Here is a 22,860-nt window from a genome sequence, read left to right as displayed (position 1 = left end):
TGTATTATATATTTGGTTAAATTTTTTATTTGAATTTTTAATTTGAATTTATATTGCCTCACAATGACTTCATACAAAACCAATATCACACTCAGCCATAAGGGGAACTAGTCCTATATATTTGGCTAATTTTAATTAAAAGTAATATAAAACATCAATAATCCCACTCTATGATGGCTTCATTTGTTGATATTACAACCCAATTTGAAGGTGTTAATTTTAGGTATGTTCTATGCTTAGAGAAATTTATTTCAATTTTCACAGTTAGCTCAATAACTTTTCTAGATTAGCAATCACATCAGCATTAAAGTAAACTGCAGATAGAACATAAACAGAAATCGCAGGAGACAAGCCAAGACAAGAGGACACAAGATGTGGCGCTAGCCAGGGACAAACCTCAATGTGGGGAAACCCTTGATCAATTCTTCTTATATTTTTTTCAATAGTTCAGCAGAGAGAGAGAGAGAGAGTACATTTACAACAGAAGTCAACACTTTTGACTTATCTAGATAAGAGCATACATCTTCTCTAAGAAGATGATACATAAGATCAGTTGAAGACATGTTGCTTCAACTGATTCTCCAAGGTGACTCCTTCACCTATCATTAAGTTACATCTCGTCATCATGCTGCACCCATCATCACAATGCTGGACCTCATGACTGTTGCACCTTATGCTGCATTGCTATCCCATGTGCCATTGTTGAATCATGTTGTCATACAACATGTCTCATGTGCTTGTAGCACCATGCTTGCCACTGCTGTCTATGCTTCTTGTTGTCCATGCTTGCTGTCACATTGTGCCACTGCTGCACAATGTCATTGTTGTCCCATCATTGTTCTGTCTCATCATACTACTGTCTCAACATCTTACAATAGTCCCATTGAAATTTGTTGCACAATATCAATGTTGTCCCATCATTGTGCTGTCCATGCTTGTTGTTGGCCCTACTAGTGATGTTATACCTTGCTTTTGTCCCCTCACAACTTGTTGTTGTCCCATGTGACTTTGAAGCACTATGTAGCCTTGTTGTACACGCATCTTTGCAATATTATGTAGCTTTGTTGTCCATGCATCTTTTGCAGCCCTATGTACCCTTGTTGTCCATGCATCTTTGCAGCTCTATGCTTGTTGTCCATGCATCTTTTGCAACACTATGTACCCTTGTTGTCCATCCATCTTTTGCAGCACTATGTACCCTTGATGTCCATGCATCTTGGTTCCACCAAGCTCCATTGCCTAGTTGTCCACAACACTGTTGTTCCAATGTTGCCTTCACTAGTACTTATGTGGTGACTGGTTAGGGAATCTGGCAGCCCTTACACACCCAGCCAAACAACCCTAAACGTTGCTTGTTAAGCTCCCCCACGTTGTCCCTTTAACCCTTCAAACTGCAGCTAAGACTCCTGCTCAATACGTTGTCCATACAGCCCTTCCACGCTGTCTAGGGCAACCCCCTAATGTTGCAGCTAGGGCATGGTATTGTCCTCCTTGACTATGTTTTAGTAAGGACCAATGTATAGGGTAGTAGGCCTCCTTCTAGACTTGCATAGAGACCAGGGCTCCTTATCGATATCGTTAGGGCTTCTCTTCATGATTGTGTCCTCTAGATTAGGGCAACGTATTTCTTCTTCTTCACTGTGGCTAGGGCAACCTCATTCCTCCAACATCTAGGGCTTCCACTCCTAGATTTCTCTTCCACTAAAACCCAAGACAAGTGGAGAGATATCAAGATAGAAGTGTGTGTAGAAATGACTATCAAGTCATCTCCTTTTATACTAAAACATTGAGCACATGTGGGGTTTATTTGGTTGTTGGTCGACCTTGACGAATTGTCTTCTAACAGAAATAAATCCATGACTCCAAGAATACTTATCGAAATCGGATGATCTTTAGATCAATCCTACACCTCTCGATGAGAGGGATCCAACAAAAATATCAGTTGTCATAAATAAGATGACCCACATGGATTTTGGCCCTAGTTGCCAATTTTAACAGAAGGAGATGTAAAAGTTCTTCACTTTTGGTTTTAGCCATAAATAAAATAATTTGGATGTCCATGTGGAGTATCATAATTTTATATCAATCTCATTTTGTTGGCTGGCCCTCGGGGTTTGAACCCGGAACCTCTAGGGACTTAACTCCTCACCATCAAAGTGATTGTCAAAGCTGCCCCCTATGGGCAATTTTATATCAACTTTTATAAGTGATAAAATAGCTATAAACGTAAGAAAAATCTTATATTTTGACTTTTGAGTGCACGAGGAAGATGTATAATTTTTATGCTTTTTAAATAATTTCAATAAAGGACTTAAATAAACTATTTGAATGTTTGTGTTAATTAAATAAATTATTTGAATATCCATATTAATTAATTTATTCCAATATCAAATTTTTATATATGTATATATAAAGAGTGTTAAGAAAAAGGAAAAAATAATAGTCACCATAATAAAATATTCCTTTATGCAAAGAGAAGTTAAAATACAAAAATTCAATTACTTCCTAATAAAGTGAGAGTGAGATTTACATTTCATTTAATAGTTTTACTAATCTACATTTTGGTCATTTTTCAAGTATATATATATCACGAATTTGGCAAGTGTTGAGAGGGATCAAATTTCTAGAGATATAAACTTTTATTACTCTAAAAGTTGGTGCTAAAGAACGTCATTATTGGGAGGCCATGAGGTCAATTCTCTGGTGGGTTTGCCCAAAATTTCCTAGAGAGATATAAAAAGAAAAAGGGAAAAAAAAAAAATTGCTCTAAAAGAGGTTTGCACCTCAAGAGATTTGATCCCTATTGACACTGGTTATAGCCATGATTAAGAATGTTTCACCAAGTTTCTGAGACAAAAGCATGGGAGCAAGGAGATGCACACGGAGGCATTTGATAGAAGCCCCAAAATTTAGGGAAATTTAGGAGGGAACAAGGGGTCATCAGGGTCCCTAGTAGATAAGTTCTCTCTCTAGAATTATAAAATAATGATAAAATATCAACAATAACAATTCTCCCATGCAAGTTCACTATTGTGGAACAACTTTCAAACATCTTGAAACAATTAATGGTAATGTTAAAAACTTAGGTAAATGTGATATTATCCTTTATCTTGCCTTTCAACATTCTCCTTTATCTTAACATTTTTCTTTATCTTAACATTCTCGTTTATCTTACCTTTCAAAATTCTCCTTTATCTTACCTCTCCTATTTCTTTACTTTATGAATTTAATACTACCATTAATTAACAAGGTCACAAACTCCCCAAACCTCTATCCCCTATCTTTGTTCTATCTTCATGGGTTGTTGGATAAAAAATCTGGAGAGACGGGGAAGGGACACCCAAGCATGCCCCTTTTGAGAGAGGGGGCCAACCAGGGAACCCTCTTTTGGGGGAAAACATCCCCCACACTAGGTAAACTTTTCCCATACATTTCCCCAAGATTCAAAGGGGGCATGGGGAAAGGTTTTCATGTACCCCTCCATCCCCAAAATCATGTGAAACATGGGGCGCATGCCCCCACCTTGGGGGAACATTGCTAAGGAACACTATATCATATAACGGTTTGCTCAGAAAATATAAACAAATTAAACAATACAGTGAATTTTGATCAGATGAAATCTGATTTAAGGATTTAAGGGTGGCATAAATTAAAATCTACTACGAGGAAATTAATATCTGTATATTGTTTTCAGTTCACTGATAATTTAAGAATTGTTGAATTGAGAAGGTTGAAAGGCTGCATGTGATAACCTTCGGTCAAACAAGAAGAGTAAGACATTCCAATTTGACATATCAAAACATAATCTATCATGGCCAATTATGTAAATACACACTCGGCTAAATTGTCCTAACTGGTAATGAGCTAATAAAATAAAACAAGAATAGATACTGGCACATGGCTTGAGAATCTTTCAGTATCTCATTATAAATTAAAATAATAGTAAATAACAGATGGATGCAGGTTGCAATATTTAAAAAAACACATACTTATGGGTGCAAATCCTGAGCACCAAATGTCTGCAATGTGGACAAAAACAGATGAATGATAAATCTGAGTACCTAGTAGGCATTGGCAGATGACTTGAGAAGCTTTCCATATCTCGTTATGCATAATAGTAAATAACAAGAGGATGCATGCTGCAATTTTTATTTATAAAATCATACTCATAGGTGCAAAGCCTGAGCACCAAATGACTGCAATGTTGGCCAAAATGGATGATCAAATCTGATTTAATGATGTTTCATAGTCATTGATACTAAACAAATATTTTTTGTGACACTACTTCAAACTGTCCCCAATTTACTTGACGGCTGTAAGCCATGACACTATTTTGTACAATAAGAAAAACATTTACATGTTTCTTCAATGTAAGCGTAATTTCAGACTAGTGCTCAAAATACTAGGTACAAAATTGAATCGTTATGTGGTTACTTTCCTTTCCGACGTCTGTCATTTCCAACACAATTAGAGCAGTACCATTTACCTTTGGGCCGTTCCTTGATCCCAACACAACCATAGTGGAACCATTCGATTTTGCACTGCATAAACAAGAATAATTACAACCAGATTTTTTCCTCCAAATAATATTTCAGAAAATAACAACCTGCCTTTGAACAAAACCGTAAAATGTACACTGATCACAATTTTTTACATAAAGTCTCAAGATACATACGTCTGGATTATCACATGCAATCATCTCGCCATAAGATACTTGGTTACAGAAACAATAAGTAGGTTCATTTGGATCAACTGGCAAATCAAGATCCATACTAAGTGGCTCTGCCACTATTTGTGATCTGTAAAAAGGCACAGTATAAATTCTGAGATGTAGATTTCTTATGTACAAAATATTTCAATTGCAATGTGAAACATGTGACTTGTATACTGTACATACATAAATAAAAATCCAAATCTCAAAACACTTGTGCACAATGTAAGCAAATAATTTCTATTCAACAGAGCATATATTATGTAGTCTAGCAACAAAAACTTGTTATGACAAGTACAAGTGTGCATAGTTAATATGAGCATAAAACAACACTATAAATGCTCATAAGAGAATAGTGAGGAAGTATGAAAATATTGAGAAGAGAGGAGATTGCAGTAATGACACATGTATCCTGTTCATATTATTATTGTATTTATAGAAGTACAAAAATGAGGGACAGTGATCAAGTCTGACCAAGTCTCCATTTAAAAAATGAAATTCAAAATATGCCAGTGGTGATTGCCAATGGGTTTATGATGGGAGGAAAAGGAAGACATGATGAAAAAGATGAAGGTAGTCATATGTCCGGTATAAAAGTACAAGTCTGTTATAGATTTCCCCTAGGTCAAAAGGTTCAGGTTCGAGTTTGGGTTCATGAACAATCAAGTTCAATTCAAATTCAAATTTTTGGGTAAGGTTCAAATGAGGTTCGGCATTAGGTTTTGTTACCCACCACCTGTGGGTAGTGTATACAGGAGAAAATTTTTCTCCTAGATGGTCTTCAACCAATAGCCAACAGCCACCAGATAGCTCAATGTGCCATTTTCTCTGCCACCTGAACCAGCCATGTGGTCCCTCGCCCATTTGTTATAAATGTATGTTTGAAGATGTGCCTCCCGACCCAAAAGATATGACTTCTCATTGGTTTAATTGAGTAATTTTGTTTACTTTTCATGGATACTTTGTGGCATGGATTGGTGGGTGGATTTGGCAGAAAGAGTCGGCTAGGTATGTGCTCTTGTCTCCTCTGCCCGATTTGGTGTTTAGCCTTGTATCCTAGTCCCATGGGATCTCCTTTATTGGCCACTAACTTTAGGGTTGGCACTACATGGGAAATCCCGATTTTGGTTGCGTGGTCCTGCTTCCTGACATCATATACATCACCCCCTCCACTCATTATGACCCCATTCTTCGTCCTTCCCATCTGGGTCCACATGTGTCCATTGGGTCCACATAGGGTTAGCCTCTTTGTTTTAAAACTCCGACTCCGACTCGGCCGAGGATCGACTCCGACTCCGACTCCGAAACGGTAATGACTCGGCCGGCTCGATTTCAATGACTCGGTCGTTGTAAAAAATACATTAAATATTTTTTTTTTTTATAAAAAAACATAATTTTAAAGATTTTAAACATAATTTTAAAGAAAACCATTTATAAAAGGACTTTAAAGTTAAAATGAGTATTATTTTTCACAGGATTTTCCCAATTATACCTTCACTTTATTTACATGATGCATAGCATGCCTAAGGATTATTATAATGGGTAAACTATAGTAGAAAATAATAGTGGAGAATGATTTTAACATGCTTTCTTCCTTTTCTTGTGAACAATTGACAAGTTAAATTTCACTTTTTGTCATAGTTTCCCATTTACACATCCAACCACCAAACGTACTTCATAAAAATAGAAAATTTGGGCCGGTTTGACATCTATCTAATTTTATTATAGTTACTTCAATCTGGCAGCAATTCATTCAGGTCAATGTGTTAGCATCTTCCCTCTCTCGAGTACTAAATATTACTGGAAAAATTCAGTGTCCTGCCTCATTGGCCCTCGTTCACCTGTGATTTCTTTCCATGTGATATCTGAATTCCTATCTATGTGATGTTCGATTCCTATCTATGTGATATCTGCAGCTATCATGCTATGACAGCATATCCATTGATGGGATTCACTCTACATTAATACTCTCCTAACACAGTTGGCATAGGAATTGCAACTTGTTAAATTGTACCTCAGATAGTCTTCTACAGCCCAGACACATATGTGGCAGTCCAGCACACACTTATGAACAGATGTCGATACTTCAGTTACAGTAATTCGAGCTGTGCACTGCAACGATGCACTTCCTCTCTTGTTGACTGAGCATTATAATGCATTATATACGTAGGATTGATTACTGTTCTATTTCCACAAATTGTCCTCAATTGTTTGCATGGTATCCTCAGAAGTTTACATGTATTAGTTCAGTTTTATTCTAGCAGTTTTCTAATTTTGACTTCAGAGTTCAGTCTAAGTTGAGTTAGGTAAGATGTATGCAGTCCAATTGAGAGGACAGATCTCTAGGAGAATGCATGGTTGCAAGCATCAGATCATCTACAGTAGAGATGCACTTACCTGGTTTAAAACTTTATCTATGCCCTCAGGACTGACTCGGTGGAGGAAACGGCCGAGTTGGCCGAGTCATGGCTGACTCGGCCAAACGAACCATTTCCTCCACCGAGTCAGTCCTGAGGGCATGGAATCGGACCAACTCGGCCGTTTCCGTTTCGGAACGGCCATTTCTTAAAACACTGGTTAGCCTCCTCTTCCCCTTGCCCACCCCTTGGGTTGGGCCTAGAACGATGCCTTAGAGGTTGATGCAGCTAAAAAGAAATGAAAAAGCATAATTTGGCCACTCTCAATAGGAAATGTACCACAAAATGCAAAAGATGGCGAGGACATACAAATTTAACACGTGGGCAAAAGCCAAAACATGAGCTCTACCCCTTATCCATGCCATCACCCTGGTTCCTATGGGCCCTAAATGAGCCCCCTCCATCATTAAAGAACCCATGATTGTCCTAACCCTTAGTGGGCGATGAACTACCTCAACTGAAGGGGGTATCCACTACTATTTATTACACATCATGCTCTCATCCCCTAGAGCCCCAAGCAGTTATGAAGAAAAATCAATATAAGGCAAATGGCATATGAAGAAGGGTGGAAAAACAAAGACCGAAGTAACTCATGTACCATGATTTGCTCCCTCCTACACTCACATACCCAGGTGTGGGCTTCCGTCATTATCGTTACCTTTTGTCCCATCACATGTGGTCTGGATCATTCCCTTGACCCCCACTATTCCATCATTATATCACTTGTCACCTTCCACTTGATGGATCTACCATGGACATGTTGTTGAAAAGTGTAACTAGGTTCGGTCTTCATAATGACATGTAATTGTGATTTTATGTAATTGATGAAAAGAAGAAAATAAAATTATTTTTGTAGTACTTGATTCATGTAAAAATCTTTGTTTTCCCACCCCGGTTTTCAGTTTCTCCTCATTTCTCCCATGTAGTTAAATGCCCATTCCCATAACCATACATTTAACAGACTGAAAAAAATAAATATCGCTGAAAACACAAATTCTGGAAAGTTTTCAGAACGCTGGAAATTGCAGAATTAAAAATCAGCAATCAAAAACAGCCATTAAAACACATTAAAACACTGATATTTTTGGTCAACTTGACCCTGGAAAAACCCCCTACAACTCTTGGGGAAAACCAGTTTGAGAGCTCTTCTTTATTTATGAAAATTGCCTTTTTACAGTGAGAATTATTCAGCAAAAAATCAGCAAGCAAATTTACAACTTATCTCCTTTCCCGTGCCTCACAGCAATCTGGAAATTACAGCAAACAGGACAACAATAAATGCTGTACGGCCTTCGTTTTGTGTGCAGAAAAATCAGCAAACTGCTCCTCGATTTTTGTGCAAAAATCTGCCTTTCACTATGTGCTGAATCAGCTGTACAAATCTGCTCAACTGCTGCCTTGGAATGTGTGCCAAGCTGCTGTCTCCTTCTCCTCCCTGCTCAGAAATCTCTCTTGCTCTCTTGCTCTCCTTCTCCCAATCTGCTCATGAAAGAATGAATGACCTTTTCCTCATTTTCCTCCTTTAATATAACTCCAAGTGACTTTTGGGTGATCCAAGTGACTTTTGGGTGATCTCTAAATCCAATGGCTGAAATAGATTTAGATCAATGGCTGAGATTAGATGTTCATTTAAATCTCACTTTCTATTTTTTAATTCACCCCACTTTAATAAAGACCCACTTAGTCATTTATTTCCAAAGTCACTTTTCCTTTCTAATTTTTCATTGACTTTATAAAAGTTACTTTAAAATTAGACTTAGTAACTTTATCACTTAAAGTCACTTTTAAATTAGATTTAATTTTATAAAATTATAAAGTCACTTTAGGAGAAAAATTAAATTCTTTTGGACACTTTTCCCTAGGCCAAAGATCAAAGCCTAAGGGAACCACCTGTCCTCCGGTACCAAATTTCAACACTCCCTCTTATCGAGGAAGGTGTTCCTCACCACACCCATCTTGTCTCTGAAGTAGACATGCTTGCCCCGTGGTAAGGCTTTGGTAAGGATATCTGCAACCTGCTCATCAGTGGAAATATACTCAAACTTCACAGCTCCCTTCTGAACATAGTCTCTGATGAAATGATATCTGATCCCGATATGCTTTGACCTGTCACGAAATACTGGATTCTCCGTGAGTTTAATGCAACTCTGATTATCACAGTAAATCACTGAAGGTCTCAACGGCTGACCAAATAAGCCAAACAACATCTTGCGAAGCCAGATAGCCTCACAACTAGCTAGACTGGCTGCCATATACTCTGCTTCCGCTGAACTCAGTGCTACTGACTGCTGCTTCCGACTGAACCATGACACTACTGCTGAACCCAACCCAAAACAGCACCCTGAAGTGCTCTTCCTATCAGAAGCACAACCTGCCCAATCAGAATCAATGTATCCTGCCAATCTCACTCCATCTCCCTGCCTGTAGTCCAGACCATAATCCACTGTCCCCTACAAGTACCGCAAAATGTGTTTTGCAGCCACCCAGTGAACCTTCCTAGGCTCACACATAAACTGACTCATCGTGTTGACTGCAAAACAGATATCTGGTCTAGTGTTGACCAAATACATCAAGGAACCAATCAGCTGCCTGTACAATGTGAGATCCACCAACTCGGAATCCGAAGCATGAAGCTTCTTCCAGTTGGTGATCATCGATGTCGACATGGGTCTACAATCCTCCATGTAGAATCTGCTAAGGATGTCCACAATATACTTCCCCTGCCCCAGGAAGAAATGCCCCTCCTCCTGCCACACCTCCAAACCCAAAAAGTAATGCATCAGGCCGATGTCCTTCATCTCAAACTCCGCCGCAAGATCTCTCTTGCAGTGCTCTATGAGTCTCTCTGCACCTGTAATGATCAAGTCATCCACATACAGCACCAGAATGAGAGGCTCCTCACCAATCACAATAAAGTAAAGGTTCGGATCTGCCTCACTCTTTGTGAAACCCATCCCCTGCAAATATGTATCTATCCTGGAGTACCAAGCTCTGGGAGCTTGCTTCAGGCCATAAAGGGCCTTCTTCAGTCTGCACACATGGGACTCCTTCCCATGCACCTCAAAGCCCTGTGGCTGCTCAATGTACACCTCCTCCTGTATGAAGCCATTGAGAAATGCGGTCTTCACATCCATCTGGTGGATCTTCCAACCCATCTCTGCTGCTATCGATATGATGGAGCGGATCGAAGTATATCGAGCCACGGGAGCGAAGGTCTCCTCATAATCAACTCCCTCTACCTAGGAGAACCCTCTAGCCACAAACCTTGCTTTGAATTTCTCAATGCTGCCATCTACAGCATGCTTTACCTTGTAAAGCCATCTGGAAGTAACCACGGATATGCCCTCAGGCCTCGGCACCACCTCCCAAACATCATTCTTCATGATAGAAGAATACTCCTCCTGCATGGCCTCTCTCCAGACCTGCTGACTAGCTGCCTCCTCATAGCTAGAAGGCTCAGAGTCAAGGATGCTGGTAACCATCGCCATATAGCTACAAAACCTCTCAGGTGGTCTACTCTCTCTGATCGGCCTCTTCGGCTCAACAACAGATGTGGCATCTCTCAAGGTGTCCTGAAGCCACTTGGGCTTCCTCTTCCCTGAGCGCACTTCTCCCACCGGAGAATGAAACTCCTCCTCCTCATCATCATCAGTAGCCTGAACTCCTAACTGTCTGTCTGCTGTCCTCCTGCCTGCACCTGAACCTGTAGAAGCTGAGGTACCGTGTGAATTGTCCATCAGTGGACTCCCTAGTGAACTGCTCTGCATGCTGCCCGGAGCACCACCCCTCTGGCTCGGCGAGCCACTGCTCACTGACGGACCTGACATCCTCATAGATGTACCTCCGGATCCTCCTGATCCCTGCCCACTGGATCCCTGCGACTGACTCAACTGCTGCTGAGGGTCTGGCTGATCCAGATACTCTAACTCCCGTGACCTCCTAAAGGCCCTGTCCTCCTCGAACTTCACATCCCGTCTCACAACAACTCTCCTCTGTGCAGGGATGTAAATCCGAAAGGCCTTTGAGGTCTCACTGTAACCCACAAAGATACCCTTCTCTGCGGTGGGCTCTAGTTTGGTCCTCTTCTCCTTGGGTATATAGGAGTATGTGATGCACCCAAAGATACGAAGATGACCAATATCAGGTTTCTTCCCAGAAAAAGCCTCCTCCGGAGTCATGTGCCCCAAGGCACGATGCGGACTCCTATTCTGCAAGTAAACAGCTGTGTTGCAGGCCTCTGCCCACAAGAACAATGGCAACCCCTGATCATGTAACATAACTTTGGCAGCCCCTATGATGGATCTGTTCTTCCTCTCCGCAACCTCGTTCTGCTGGGGGTTGTAAGGAACAGTGAACTCCCTCCTAATGCCTGCCTCCGCACAATATTCAACAAACTCTCCAAGGGTGTACTCTCCTCCATTGTCCGACCTCAAGGACTTGATCTTTCGACCTATCTGAGTCTCCACAAGAGCTCTGAACTCCTGAAACCGCTTGAAAACCTCACTCTTGGTCTTCAAAAAATAAATCCAGGTCCTCCTGGAGTGATCATCAATGAATAACACATAGTACTCATATCCACTCAAGGAAACATGAGACATCCGACCGCTCACATCGGAATGAATCAAATCAAGTATCCCCGTCGCTCTGCTGTCACTGCTGGGAAAAGGGGATTTGGAAAACTTGCCCATCGCACAACCTCTGCAAGTATCAAAGTGATCAGTACTGAAATCTGGCACACCTGTAGTGATCTCCCGCAATGTCCTCAAGGCTCCATGATACATATGTCCCATCCTGCGGTGCCAAATCTCACACAGCTCAGAACTGTTAGCTCTGCTGTCGGTACTACTGCTCAATGCCAAAAGGGGTTGGAATGCAAACTTGCACACCTTTGCATGGCGTACACCTATCACTCTAGCTGAATCAGCTGGAGTGCCCCTGGGATACATCAACACCTGTCCTCCCCTGAACAGTACCTCATATCCTCTGTCCTCCAAAGTTGAGACGGATATGAGGTTCTTCCTCATCCCTGGCACATAAAGAACCTCTGACACCTTCAAGGGAGGTTTGGACTCCCTCTGAAATGTCACTGTCCCCACCCCGACTGCTCTAACAACTCTGTCATCACCGAGTACTACCTCAATATCAGTGCCACTCTCTGAAAGCTCTGAGAAGTACTCACGGACTCCTGTCATATGACATGAAGCCCCACTGTCCACATACCAGATACCTGAAGATGCTCCACTAATCGAGGGAAAAGCATGCTCCCTCTGAACCTGTGTGGCAGGTGATCCTGCACTAGAGGACTCACACGTAGTGAACGCAAACTCCCGGTCAAAACGACCTGCAAAGTCCTCAATCTCTGTTGAAGCTGCCACGTCCTGGTTCTTCCCCTTCTTCTTCTTCTTCTCCGGACACACAACTGCATAGTGTCCCATCTTTTGACAATTCCAACACTTCACCTTGGAATAGTCCTTCTGTGTGTTCCCCTGTTTACCTTTACCTTTGCCTTTGCCCCCACCACTGCTTGTGGAAGCCTGCTTCTTCCCTTTGCCTTTCTTGCCTCCTGCCCCCAGTGCTACGTCCTCATCTTGCTCAACTGGCTTGGCTACCCCAAGCTGTCCTTTCCTGATCTCTGTCTGAATACAATCATCCCAAAACCTCTCCCATGTGGGAAGGGTCCCACGTGCACAAACCCCATCAGCAAAGTTCAACCATGAACGGGGGAGGCCATTCACTGCAATACGCACCAACTCAGTGGATGGAATGGCCTCTCCAATCGCTGCCAACTCATCTCTCACATTGGTAATCTTTGTGAGATATCCAGCTGCACTATCATTCCCCATATAAATGTTCTTCAGCTTCTCCTTCAGGACCATCTTCCAGTTCTCATTGGTACTCTGGTAGAGATTGGACAATGCTGTCCACATCTCATGGGCATTGCTCTTTCCTCTCACATGAAGAATGCAATGGTCTTTGATTCCGTTTAGAATCAGCCTCTTACCCTTATTGTTCTTCTTTTTATACTCAGCCAACTGAGTAACATCAGTGGGCACAACAACAGGGTTCTGTGCGGTATGCACCATGATATCCCAGACTTCTGCCTCCTCAAAGATACTCTGCATTCTCTCCTTCCAAACGCTGTAATTTATATGCCCATCCAGCCTATCCTCCACCCTCAATCCCAATGACATCCTGCTGTCCTAAAACTGAAAAATAGCACTGCTGTAGTAAAGATAAAACTGTTGTTTATGAAAAATCAGCTTGCTGGAATTTTCTGAGTGAAAAATCAGCAACTGTAATTTTTCCTTTTGCTGTCCCAAACTGCCCTTCAACACTCAAGCTCTGATACCATGTAAAATTTTCTGTTTTCCCACCCCGGTTTTCAGTTTCTCCTCATTTCTCCCATGTAGTTAAATGCCCATTCCCATAACCATATATTTAACAGACTGAAAAAAATAAATATTGCTGAAAACACAAATTCTGGAAATTTTTCAGAATGCTGGAAATTGCAGAATTAAAAATCAGTAATCAAAAACAGTCATTAAAACACATTAAAACACTGATATTTTTGGTCAACTTGACCCTGGAAAAACCCCCTACAACTCTTGGGGAAAACCAGTTTGAGAGCTCTTCTTTATTTCTGAAAATTGCCTTTTTTACAGTGAGAATTATTCAGCAAAAAATCAGCAAGCAAATTTACAACTTATCTCCTTTCTCGTGCCTCACAGCAAGCAATCTGGAAATTACAGCAAACAGGACAGCAATAAATGTTGTACGACCTCCGTTTTGTGTGCAGAAAAATCAGCAAACTGCTCCTCGATTTTTGTGCAAAAATCTGCCTTTCACTATGTGCTGAATCAGCGGTACAAATCTGCTCAACTGCTGCCTTGGAATGTGTGCCAAGCTGCTGTCTCCTTCTCCTCCCTGCTCAGAAATCTCTCTTGCTCTCTTGCTCTCCTTCTCCCAATCTGCTCATGAAAGAATGAATGACCTTTCCTCCTTTTCCTCCTTTAATATAACTCCAAGTGACTTTTGGGTGATCTCTAAATCCAATGGCTGAACTAGATTTAGATCAATGGCTGAGATTAGATGCTCATTTAAATCTCACTTTCTATTTTTTAATTCACCCCACTTTAATAAAGACCCACTTAGTCATTTATTTCCAAAGTCACTTTTCCTTTCTAATTTTTCATTGACTTTATAAAAGTTACTTTAAAATTAGACTTAGTAACTTTATTACTTAAAGTCACTTTTAAATTAGATTTAATTTTATAAAATTATAAAGTCACTTTAGGAGAAAAATTAAATTCTTTTGGACACTTTTCCCTAGGCCAAAGATCAAAGCCTAAGGGAACCACCTGTCCTCCGGTACCAAATTTCAACAATTCATGCATTTCATGATCAAAGAATTTTATTTTAGTTAAGGTTCCCATTGTGAACCTTTAGGTTTTGTCATCTAGTCATAAAAGTCAAATTTGTTAGACGCACATGGAATGTGAAGAGACATGAATAATAAAACAGTGAATTGTTTTTACTATTAACATAGACGTATATTTATAATACATTATTGTGACTGTTGGATTCATCTGCTAATGTCTCTTGGACTCCCTTTAACTATCAACTTCCACACCTTCACCCTTAGCAGATTAGGTGTCCAACATTCCCTCCTTAATCTGAAGGGGTATGTATGAGACCAAGAAGAGAGATGTAATACAAAATGTGCAAAAACGCATGGCAGCACTAGGTTGAATGTGCTCTCTGAGATGTTGGCAGTGTTGCGGGGGAGCGCTCCCCCCCCCCTCGATGCCGCTCCCAATCCGCACTCCGCTTGGGAGCGACTCGGGAGTGGGTCGGGAGCACACTCCCGAAATAGCTCCCGAAAAGGGAGCGATTTCAGGAGCGCGCTCCCTAAAAAAAAATTCGCTCCTTGCCTTTTCGGGAGCGTTTTGCCTTTTTTGCAATTTTTTTTTGTAGTAATGTTCGAAATGCAATTTTATTTGAAAGAAACAAATAATTTTTGAGTGGGGCAGCTTAATGATCAAGTCTAGGCCCTAGTATTGATATGCTATTCATGGTAATGTTAAATTCTTAAAGTAAAAGTGACATTTTCCTTGATCTTCATTTTCATCCTTTTACTTAAATTTTTAACATTACCATGAAATGACTCAAGATGTTTGAGAGTGGTTTCGGCCTCATTGGATTTCAGATGAAGAAAGTAGAATTTTAGATTTCATTCAAAATCCAGCAGACTTATCAGTTTTTTAGGATTTCAGGATTGGGGGATTGCAATGTTTCCATTGAATTTTGTCATGTATTAGGGTATGGAACTCGTATTTAATCAAGAGCACCAATCCCTCTATGTACCTTGATGTTAGTGACATTGGTTGTCGAACTCCTCTATCATGACCCTCCTAAAAATGTACGCATCACTCAAACAAAATCTTGACTTGACATGCTATGCTTTTTCTATCTTATGTTAATGCTTAGAGGGTGATATTAATGACAAAGATCCCTATACAGATACAGAGGTAATGACAAAGATACCTCTTGATATTAATGCTTAGAGGGTGATATTAATGACAAAGATCCTGATTTTCCAACAAGACTAAAAAATTAGACATTTCTCGTGGTGGCAAGAGGCCCAAGCATAAGAAATAGATAATAGATTTACTTCTGTTTTTTAGTTTCTAGTAGCTTTTATAACTATTGACTCTTTCATATTTATTATGATATTTTTTTAAACAATATATGACAATTTAAGTTTGAAGTTGGCAATTATAACTCATTAGTAATGAATTATGCATATGATGTTTCATGAAAGTTGAAAGTTGTTTCATTTCATTTCATTTTATAACATTTCATTTCATGTTAGATATTATTTGTTGTAATGGTTACACTTAGCTTACAAGTACAACTTTGGTGATCAATGATGATAAATGTTATATATTGAATTTAGAAAGCTTGAAACTTTAAGATTGATGAATCATGAGACTCAATATGTTGTATGTTACTATGTTACTAACTTGTGGATGTGGTTGATGAAGATTATAACTTCTAGATGATTGTTGTTATATGGTTCAATCTATGTTTTTTTTGCTTTTTATATCTAATTCATTATTCTACATGTTTTTGTTGACATATATCTATCAAAATATAAAATATATATATATATATATATATATATATATTATATAAAAAACGCTCTGGGATTCGCTCCCAAACCGGGAGCTTCTAAAAATGACGCTCCCTCTCCCGCTCCCATTTTTGCTCCCGCTCCCTACTTTCGCTCTCGCTCCCAAGTAACATTGGATGTTAGTATACGGTGGTGGTTTAAGGATGACCATCAACACTGGAACACTTAGTGTAGTTCCTGGAACTCTTCCAAATCTTGCAATAAGTTGAGGTCTTCTGCTAGAGGAAGTGCTCCCAAATCCTTTGAAGAGGGAGACCTTCAACCTGGAAAAGGGAGGTCTACAACCTACGGTGGTTTAAGGAAGGTCACTAGCCAAAGGAACGCTTAGTGCGATTCCCAGAACTCTTCCAAAACTGGCAAGAAAATGAAGTCTTTTGCTAGAGGAATTGTCAACAATTCTTTGAAGTGGGAGAAGCTCAACCTGAAGAGGGATGTCTCAACCCTGCATAGATGCTTTAAGGCTGACCACCAACCAAAGGCATGCTCAAGGGCATCTCTGTCTCTAGCTACAACTCTGAATCTGGTATGGCAGGTTGTGGCTCAGGCTCGCTTGATGTGGCTTTAAAGCTTGTATATGACCATCACTTCCCCTCCTGTCAAATACAAGGTGAGAAGATGGAGAAAACTCAACTACAAGACTATTCAATACTCTAGAACAAGTTATGACATATGACTGAAATATCTTCTTGGTTGTTGAAGCCCATTGTCAAGAAGCGATCCATCCAAGATGAATCTTTGTTCTTGCAGAAGGCTTGTTTTTGAAGCCTTTGTTTGAAGAATGAGTGATTCTATGACAGTGCTCACATGGATGAAGATCAAAACAATGATCTTTCATATTGCCAACTCGGTCACAATGTTGGCATTTGACAATATGTCGTGGCTGTCGTGGAAGAGGACCAGAATCTGGAACAGTTGAAGGTGAACTGTTATGAAGAAATCAAACACTATGGAACTGGATGGGCTTTGAGTAATCTGGAATATGAAAAGACACATCCTTGTCATATCCAAGACCAGTTTTGTGCTTGTTATGGAGAATCTCTTCCCAAGGTCTGATGATGGACTTGTGAAGTGTACGTTGAATTTCTGCTTCTCCATTCAAATCTACTCTTGCACTGGACTAAGTGATCTGAACAATTTCAACATTATTGGCTAGTTGCTGATGGGAGTTTGTCTCAATGTTCTGAACATAAACATGTTCGGAATTATGTCTTTTATGTTGTAACTCATCTCGCTGGAATTGAGATTCAAGTTGCAAAAACTCGATCATTTCCTGTGCATTTTGTAGACATGTTTGAATGTCGATAAGAGAGACTTTGCTAATTTTTACCATCCCATCAATAGTGGAATGAATTAGGGTATTCAGCAACTCCAATGCATCACCAATTTTAGCCATTTTCCAAACAACTCAAACTGAACAAAAGCAACCTGGAAATGTGAGCTATTGAGACACCGACCAATCTGCCGAAATAAAGGGACCATACAACGCTGAAATTTTGCAGCTTGTGTAGATTCTAAAACCTCCTCTAGCTCCCCCAAAAACAATACCTCCTTTTGACAGTTTGTAACAGGCCAGTACTTCAATAAACCCCTCATAACAGTATCTGCCAATTTGTAGTCTTTTTCAACAAACTGTGTGATGCAATAGGAGAGTTGTTGATGATAAAAAGCAACACACTTAGGCTTGTGTAGAGGAATAAGAGATTTACTACAAACAAACAATTTATGCTCCTATTTTTAACAGCTCACCAATGCCACTATGCCTTTATGTCTCCATGACAAAACGATAGAATATATTATTGATTGCTTTCCGTATGAAGGGACGGTGCACCATGAACTTCCCATAAAAGCAGTGCAATATCATTTTCCAATACTCCCTCTCCCGATGATCCTCAGAATCAAACAATTAAAGCAATGTCAAGACAAAGGAGTGATCAATATATCTCTTCGCAATTTTGGGATCTGTTTCTATAGATACTATGTATTGCAGTAGAAGTTCATACACTATTTGCAAATGTGGCCAGGCGGGTTCCATACAGAGTTCCTCTTCTTCCAAGTCAAAGATCTAAGAGAGAAACTACAATATATGCAAAGATAACTCTTCGCCACATAGGGATCTTGGATGGGTTCCCTGGCTTTGAAGGAATAATAACTTGGATCTCTAAGACGACATTATGTCCTGCATAAGCAAAAGATAACGCAGTGAAAGGACAATGCAACTGAGAGCAACTTTCACCTTGATGTTCGACAGTGGTGTAAGTGGAGGCTTAATTGACAAGGATACGGGGCAAATAGATCCTCCGACCCCTGACAGGGCATTCAGAAATCCAGAAATGTCAGCGCATCATTCGTGGAGGAGAACGTTCCTGCCATCAAAAGATCATCAAGAGGAGGCGACAATGTAACTGTTATGATTGTGTAACTGTTATGACAGCGGACAGTGGACAACATAACTATTGTGACATTGGAACTGTGAGTATTATGGAAGGCGTTATAAATATAACATGGCAGAGTTATATTATAGCGCAGGTGTGATGCCGCAAGAGAGAGCCACAAGGTATGAGGAGGCGATATGGGAGGTGATATAACCAATGTTCAACGTAAACTACGATTGTCGGGCCATACAACAGTAACCGGGAGGTATATATATGCAGCGACAGCGTAGGTATATATATGCAGTAATGGTGTAGGTATATATATGCAGCGGATTCAATAGGTAATATAACGATGAAAGTGGGTTGGCTTCAGTGTAAGCGGTATGGGAGAGAGGCAGTATGGCATACCATTCAATGGAATTGTGGTATAAACAATTATGGTATAAAAAACTGAATTGGCAGCGATGAGGAGGATACCACTGTGAGGTGGTATATGGACAACGTGTTATATGGAAGGCGGACATCGTTGAACACCATTCAACGTTCAACATAACGTGGTGAGAATATACCATTCAATGTATGGGAGTATACTAGCAATGATGGAGAGGAGTATTCAACATAACTGCAGCTTGGAGGTGATATGACAACGTTATGACAACATTATATATTATGACAAAACTGCATAACCTGATAGGGGGTGAAATTGATGTATGCAGGTTCGAGACGTAACAACGATGCCACGATGTAATAAATACCACCACGCTTCCAATGTGCAGGATATCATTCAACACCAGGAGGCAACGGGAGTGTGGAGGAGATATAACCAGTGGACAGCGTAACACCGTATGGGGGAGTATTATATATATCATGGGCCAAGGTATATGTGAGCAGTGAGATAGAACAGATTGTCAAATGCTACAACGAGCTGGCATGGCAACGTAAGGAGATCACGATGGTATACGTAGCAATGTGATGGCCACCACCAATACATTCGCCATACATTGATTTCAACATATAAACCAATCTTCAAACACAATATAACACAATGCACAATCTTAAAAGAAGAGTTGACATACCATTCACCACAGTCATAGCGCCTTCTCACTGTGCCACAGCACTCCCAGGCAGCAAACCCTACGTAGGGGCAGAAAATGGCAGAATACAGGAGTTACAAGTCTAAAATGAGGCATGTGCTCTGATACCATGTTAGATACACATGAAATGTGAAGAGACATGTGAAGAGGCATGAACGATAAAACAGTGAATTGCTTTTACTCTTAACATAGATGTACATTTATAATACATTCTTGTGACTATTGGATTCATCTTCCAACGTCTCTTGGACTCCCTTTGACTGTCCAACTTCCACACCTTAACCCTTAGCAGAATAGGTGTCCAACAAAACTGAGTCAATGTCATGTATGAAGGACCCTTCTTGGGCATGTTACATTTTTGCATGTGCCATTAAATGTATAAGAAGGCCCTCCAAGACCAAGCAAAGTCACCTCCTAGAAGTTGACTTCAAGATGGAATGAATGATCTCCTCCCAAAGACATGTTGACTCACCCTCACTCAAGTCAGCCTAATTTGACTAGGAAACAACTGTAAATAGCATGGCTCGGCCTCATTTCAGAGTAAGAGAATTTTAGTCATCATCAAGTCTAAAACAAGAAGTGTAAAAAGGTCAAGATAGTCCTATAGCCAGCGAAGTAAAGAAAAGGAAGAGCAAAGTCTTTAGGAGTGTTTTTGGGTTTGTTTTGGGTCACACGTGTGAAGAAGAGAGAGGTCATTTGCTGCAGAAGAAGCCAAGAGGAATTGCAGTCCTCTTAGGTAGCCGAATTGGAAGAGGGAAGTCAAAAGGAAGTCGAGACAAGCTAGAAGGAGACCCTATCCTAAGCAAAGGTATCAAGGACATTTTTCTAGAAGGAGAAACTAGGGTTTCTGAATTAGGGTCAAAGATTGCAGACCTAATTCAAGGAGGCTGAAATATAGCGAAGGTCTGAAGCAAAAGGAAGCCGAAGTTGAAGAGAAGCCGAGAAGGAGGAAGGAGCAGAAGGTTGACTATCGTTGACTAAGGATCTCATCAAGGAAGCTTTGTGTCTTGGTCTTGGAGTGGCAAATAGTTCAAGGGTCTTGTTATTCGTCAATTGGAGTCTCTATAAGAAGAAGAATTTGTTCGGGTTTTCCTCTCAAGTGAGAGAGGTTTTGGCCATGGATGATAGCATGTATTATGTGTCTCTTGTCTCTTTATGGTTTATGCTATTAGAAAATCAAAAAGGCAGAAAGATTTACTTTAGATATCATTTTTGGGATTCAACTGCGTTAAGTAAGTCATTCAAACGTATGACCATTTCCATGAGAGGTAGTCGTAACTGACTAATTTCTCATGATTTTTTGAATAGTTCACTTAGCACTCATTGCATCGGGTGATGCTCAAAAAGAGTCAAGGGATGCAATGAGTGCTAAGTGAACTATTCAAAAAATCATGAGAAATTAGTCAGTTACGACTACCTCTCATGGAAATGGTCATACGTTTGAATGACTTACTTAACGCAGTTGAATCCCAAAAATGATATCTAATATAATGCACTGCGTAAATCCCCCATACTTAAATTCAAAAAGAGTCAAGGGATCTCTACTTGAATGGTTCATGAGGCACAATACTTGCTAAGGTTTTGCAAATGGGGTAGCAAGCTAAGTGGGCTTGATTGTGGGGAAAAACTCCACAGTTAAGCGCGCTTGAGCCAGAGGAGTTATGGGATGGGTGACCTCCTGGGAAGTCCTGGTTACCGGGTGCAAGCCCCGGAAGTGATGATTGATGCTATGTGATTCGTTCTCCACATTTCACTAGTTTCAATCCCACTTCTTCACCCCTGTGAGCATCACCCGATGCAATGAGTGCTAAGTGAACTATTCAAAAAATCATGAGAAATTAGTCAGTTACGACTACCTCTCATGGAAATGGTCATACGTTTGAATGACTTACTTAACGCAGTTGAATCCCAAAAATGATATCTAATATAATGCACTGCGTAAATCCCCCATACTTAAATTCAAAAAGAGTCAAGGGATCTCTACTTGAATGGTTCATGAGGCACAATACTTGCTAAGGTTTTGCAAATGGGGTAGCAAGCTAAGTGGGCTTGATTGTGGGGAAAAACTCCACAGTTAAGCGCGCTTGAGCCAGAGGAGTTATGGGATGGGTGACCTCCTGGGAAGTCCTGGTTACCGGGTGCAAGCCCCAGAAGTGATGATTGATGCTATGTGATTCGTTCTCCACATTTCACTAGTTTCAATCCCACTTCTTCACCCCTGTGAGCATCACCCGATGCAATGAGTGCTAAGTGAACTATTCAAAAAATCATGAGAAATTAGTCAGTTACGACTACCTCTCATGGAAATTGTCATACGTTTGAATGACTTACTTAACGCAGTTGAATCCCAAAAATGATATCTAATATAATGCACTGCGTAAATCCCCCATACTTAAAGATTTACTTATTCTTGATAATTACTTGTGATGTTTCTTGTTATTACGATTCTTTATATCTTCTTTCTTTTAGTTCATCATGCAATTACCAAAGCAGCAGCACATAAAACAATAGACACCAGATGTAGGCACTATGCCTGGCAAAACCCCCCTCGAGGGGTAAAACTAGTCAAGAAATTCTTCCTTTCAATAGTATTCTTTGAGACTCTTCACCCTAGACCAAGATCAGACCTTCCCTCCACACCAAGTCAACCTCCTAGAATTTCGACCCTTTCCAGCAACTTCGACTAGGCAGCAACTTCCGGCAACATTGAAACTTGGAAGACTTCGATCTCCCAATCCAAGGCATGAAACAGAGGGAGAGAGGCACCAAAATTTTGATTTTTCCTTTCTTCTTAGACTTCCCCAAACTCGCACTCACTTCAACTTCCCAACAACAAACTTTGCACTTTTCCCCAGCTACAAGAGATATCAAACTTCTTGTGAGAGTGTGTTCCAAATGAATTCGATGTGCTTGTACTTATAGGCTCCATGTGAGGTAGAATTAGTCTCCTTAGACCAATTTGATCTTCTTCTAGGCCGACTTCGTGTGGAGGATACATAAATCATATTTGACTCGATATTTAATCTTTTTACATGATTCAAAAGCCCAAGAAGGGTCTCTTTAAAAGTACAAT

At 40.3% G+C, this 22,860-nt stretch overlaps 1 protein-coding gene across 2 annotated transcripts in view; it reads right to left on the bottom strand.

Annotated features, from left to right (window-relative positions):
* Positions 1-4,112: 4,112 nt before the first annotated feature.
* Positions 4,113-22,860, bottom strand: part of LOC149218002 (PHD finger protein ING1-like) — a 253,195-nt gene continuing 234,447 nt past the window's right edge. Inside the window, exons 6-7 of one of the 2 annotated variants that reach the window (XM_089383725.1) lie at positions 4,676-4,799; positions 4,113-4,541 (exon numbers count right to left, since the gene is read on the bottom strand). In XM_089383725.1, the coding sequence (XP_089239851.1) occupies positions 4,431-4,541; positions 4,676-4,799 (235 nt within the window). In that variant the 3' untranslated portion in view covers positions 4,113-4,430. The remainder of the gene's footprint in view (positions 4,542-4,675; positions 4,800-22,860) is intronic. The other variant, XM_089383726.1, reaches the window with a different exon arrangement.

This window comes from Pinus tabuliformis, chromosome Q, assembly GCF_031772625.1.
Source record: "Pinus tabuliformis cultivar Carrire ecotype Pingquan chromosome Q, CPIR1, whole genome shotgun sequence".
Taxonomy (NCBI): Eukaryota; Viridiplantae; Streptophyta; class Pinopsida; order Pinales; family Pinaceae; genus Pinus; species Pinus tabuliformis.
The sequence above is the reverse complement of the archived record's forward strand: the minus strand, read 5'-3'. Positions and strand labels throughout refer to the sequence as shown.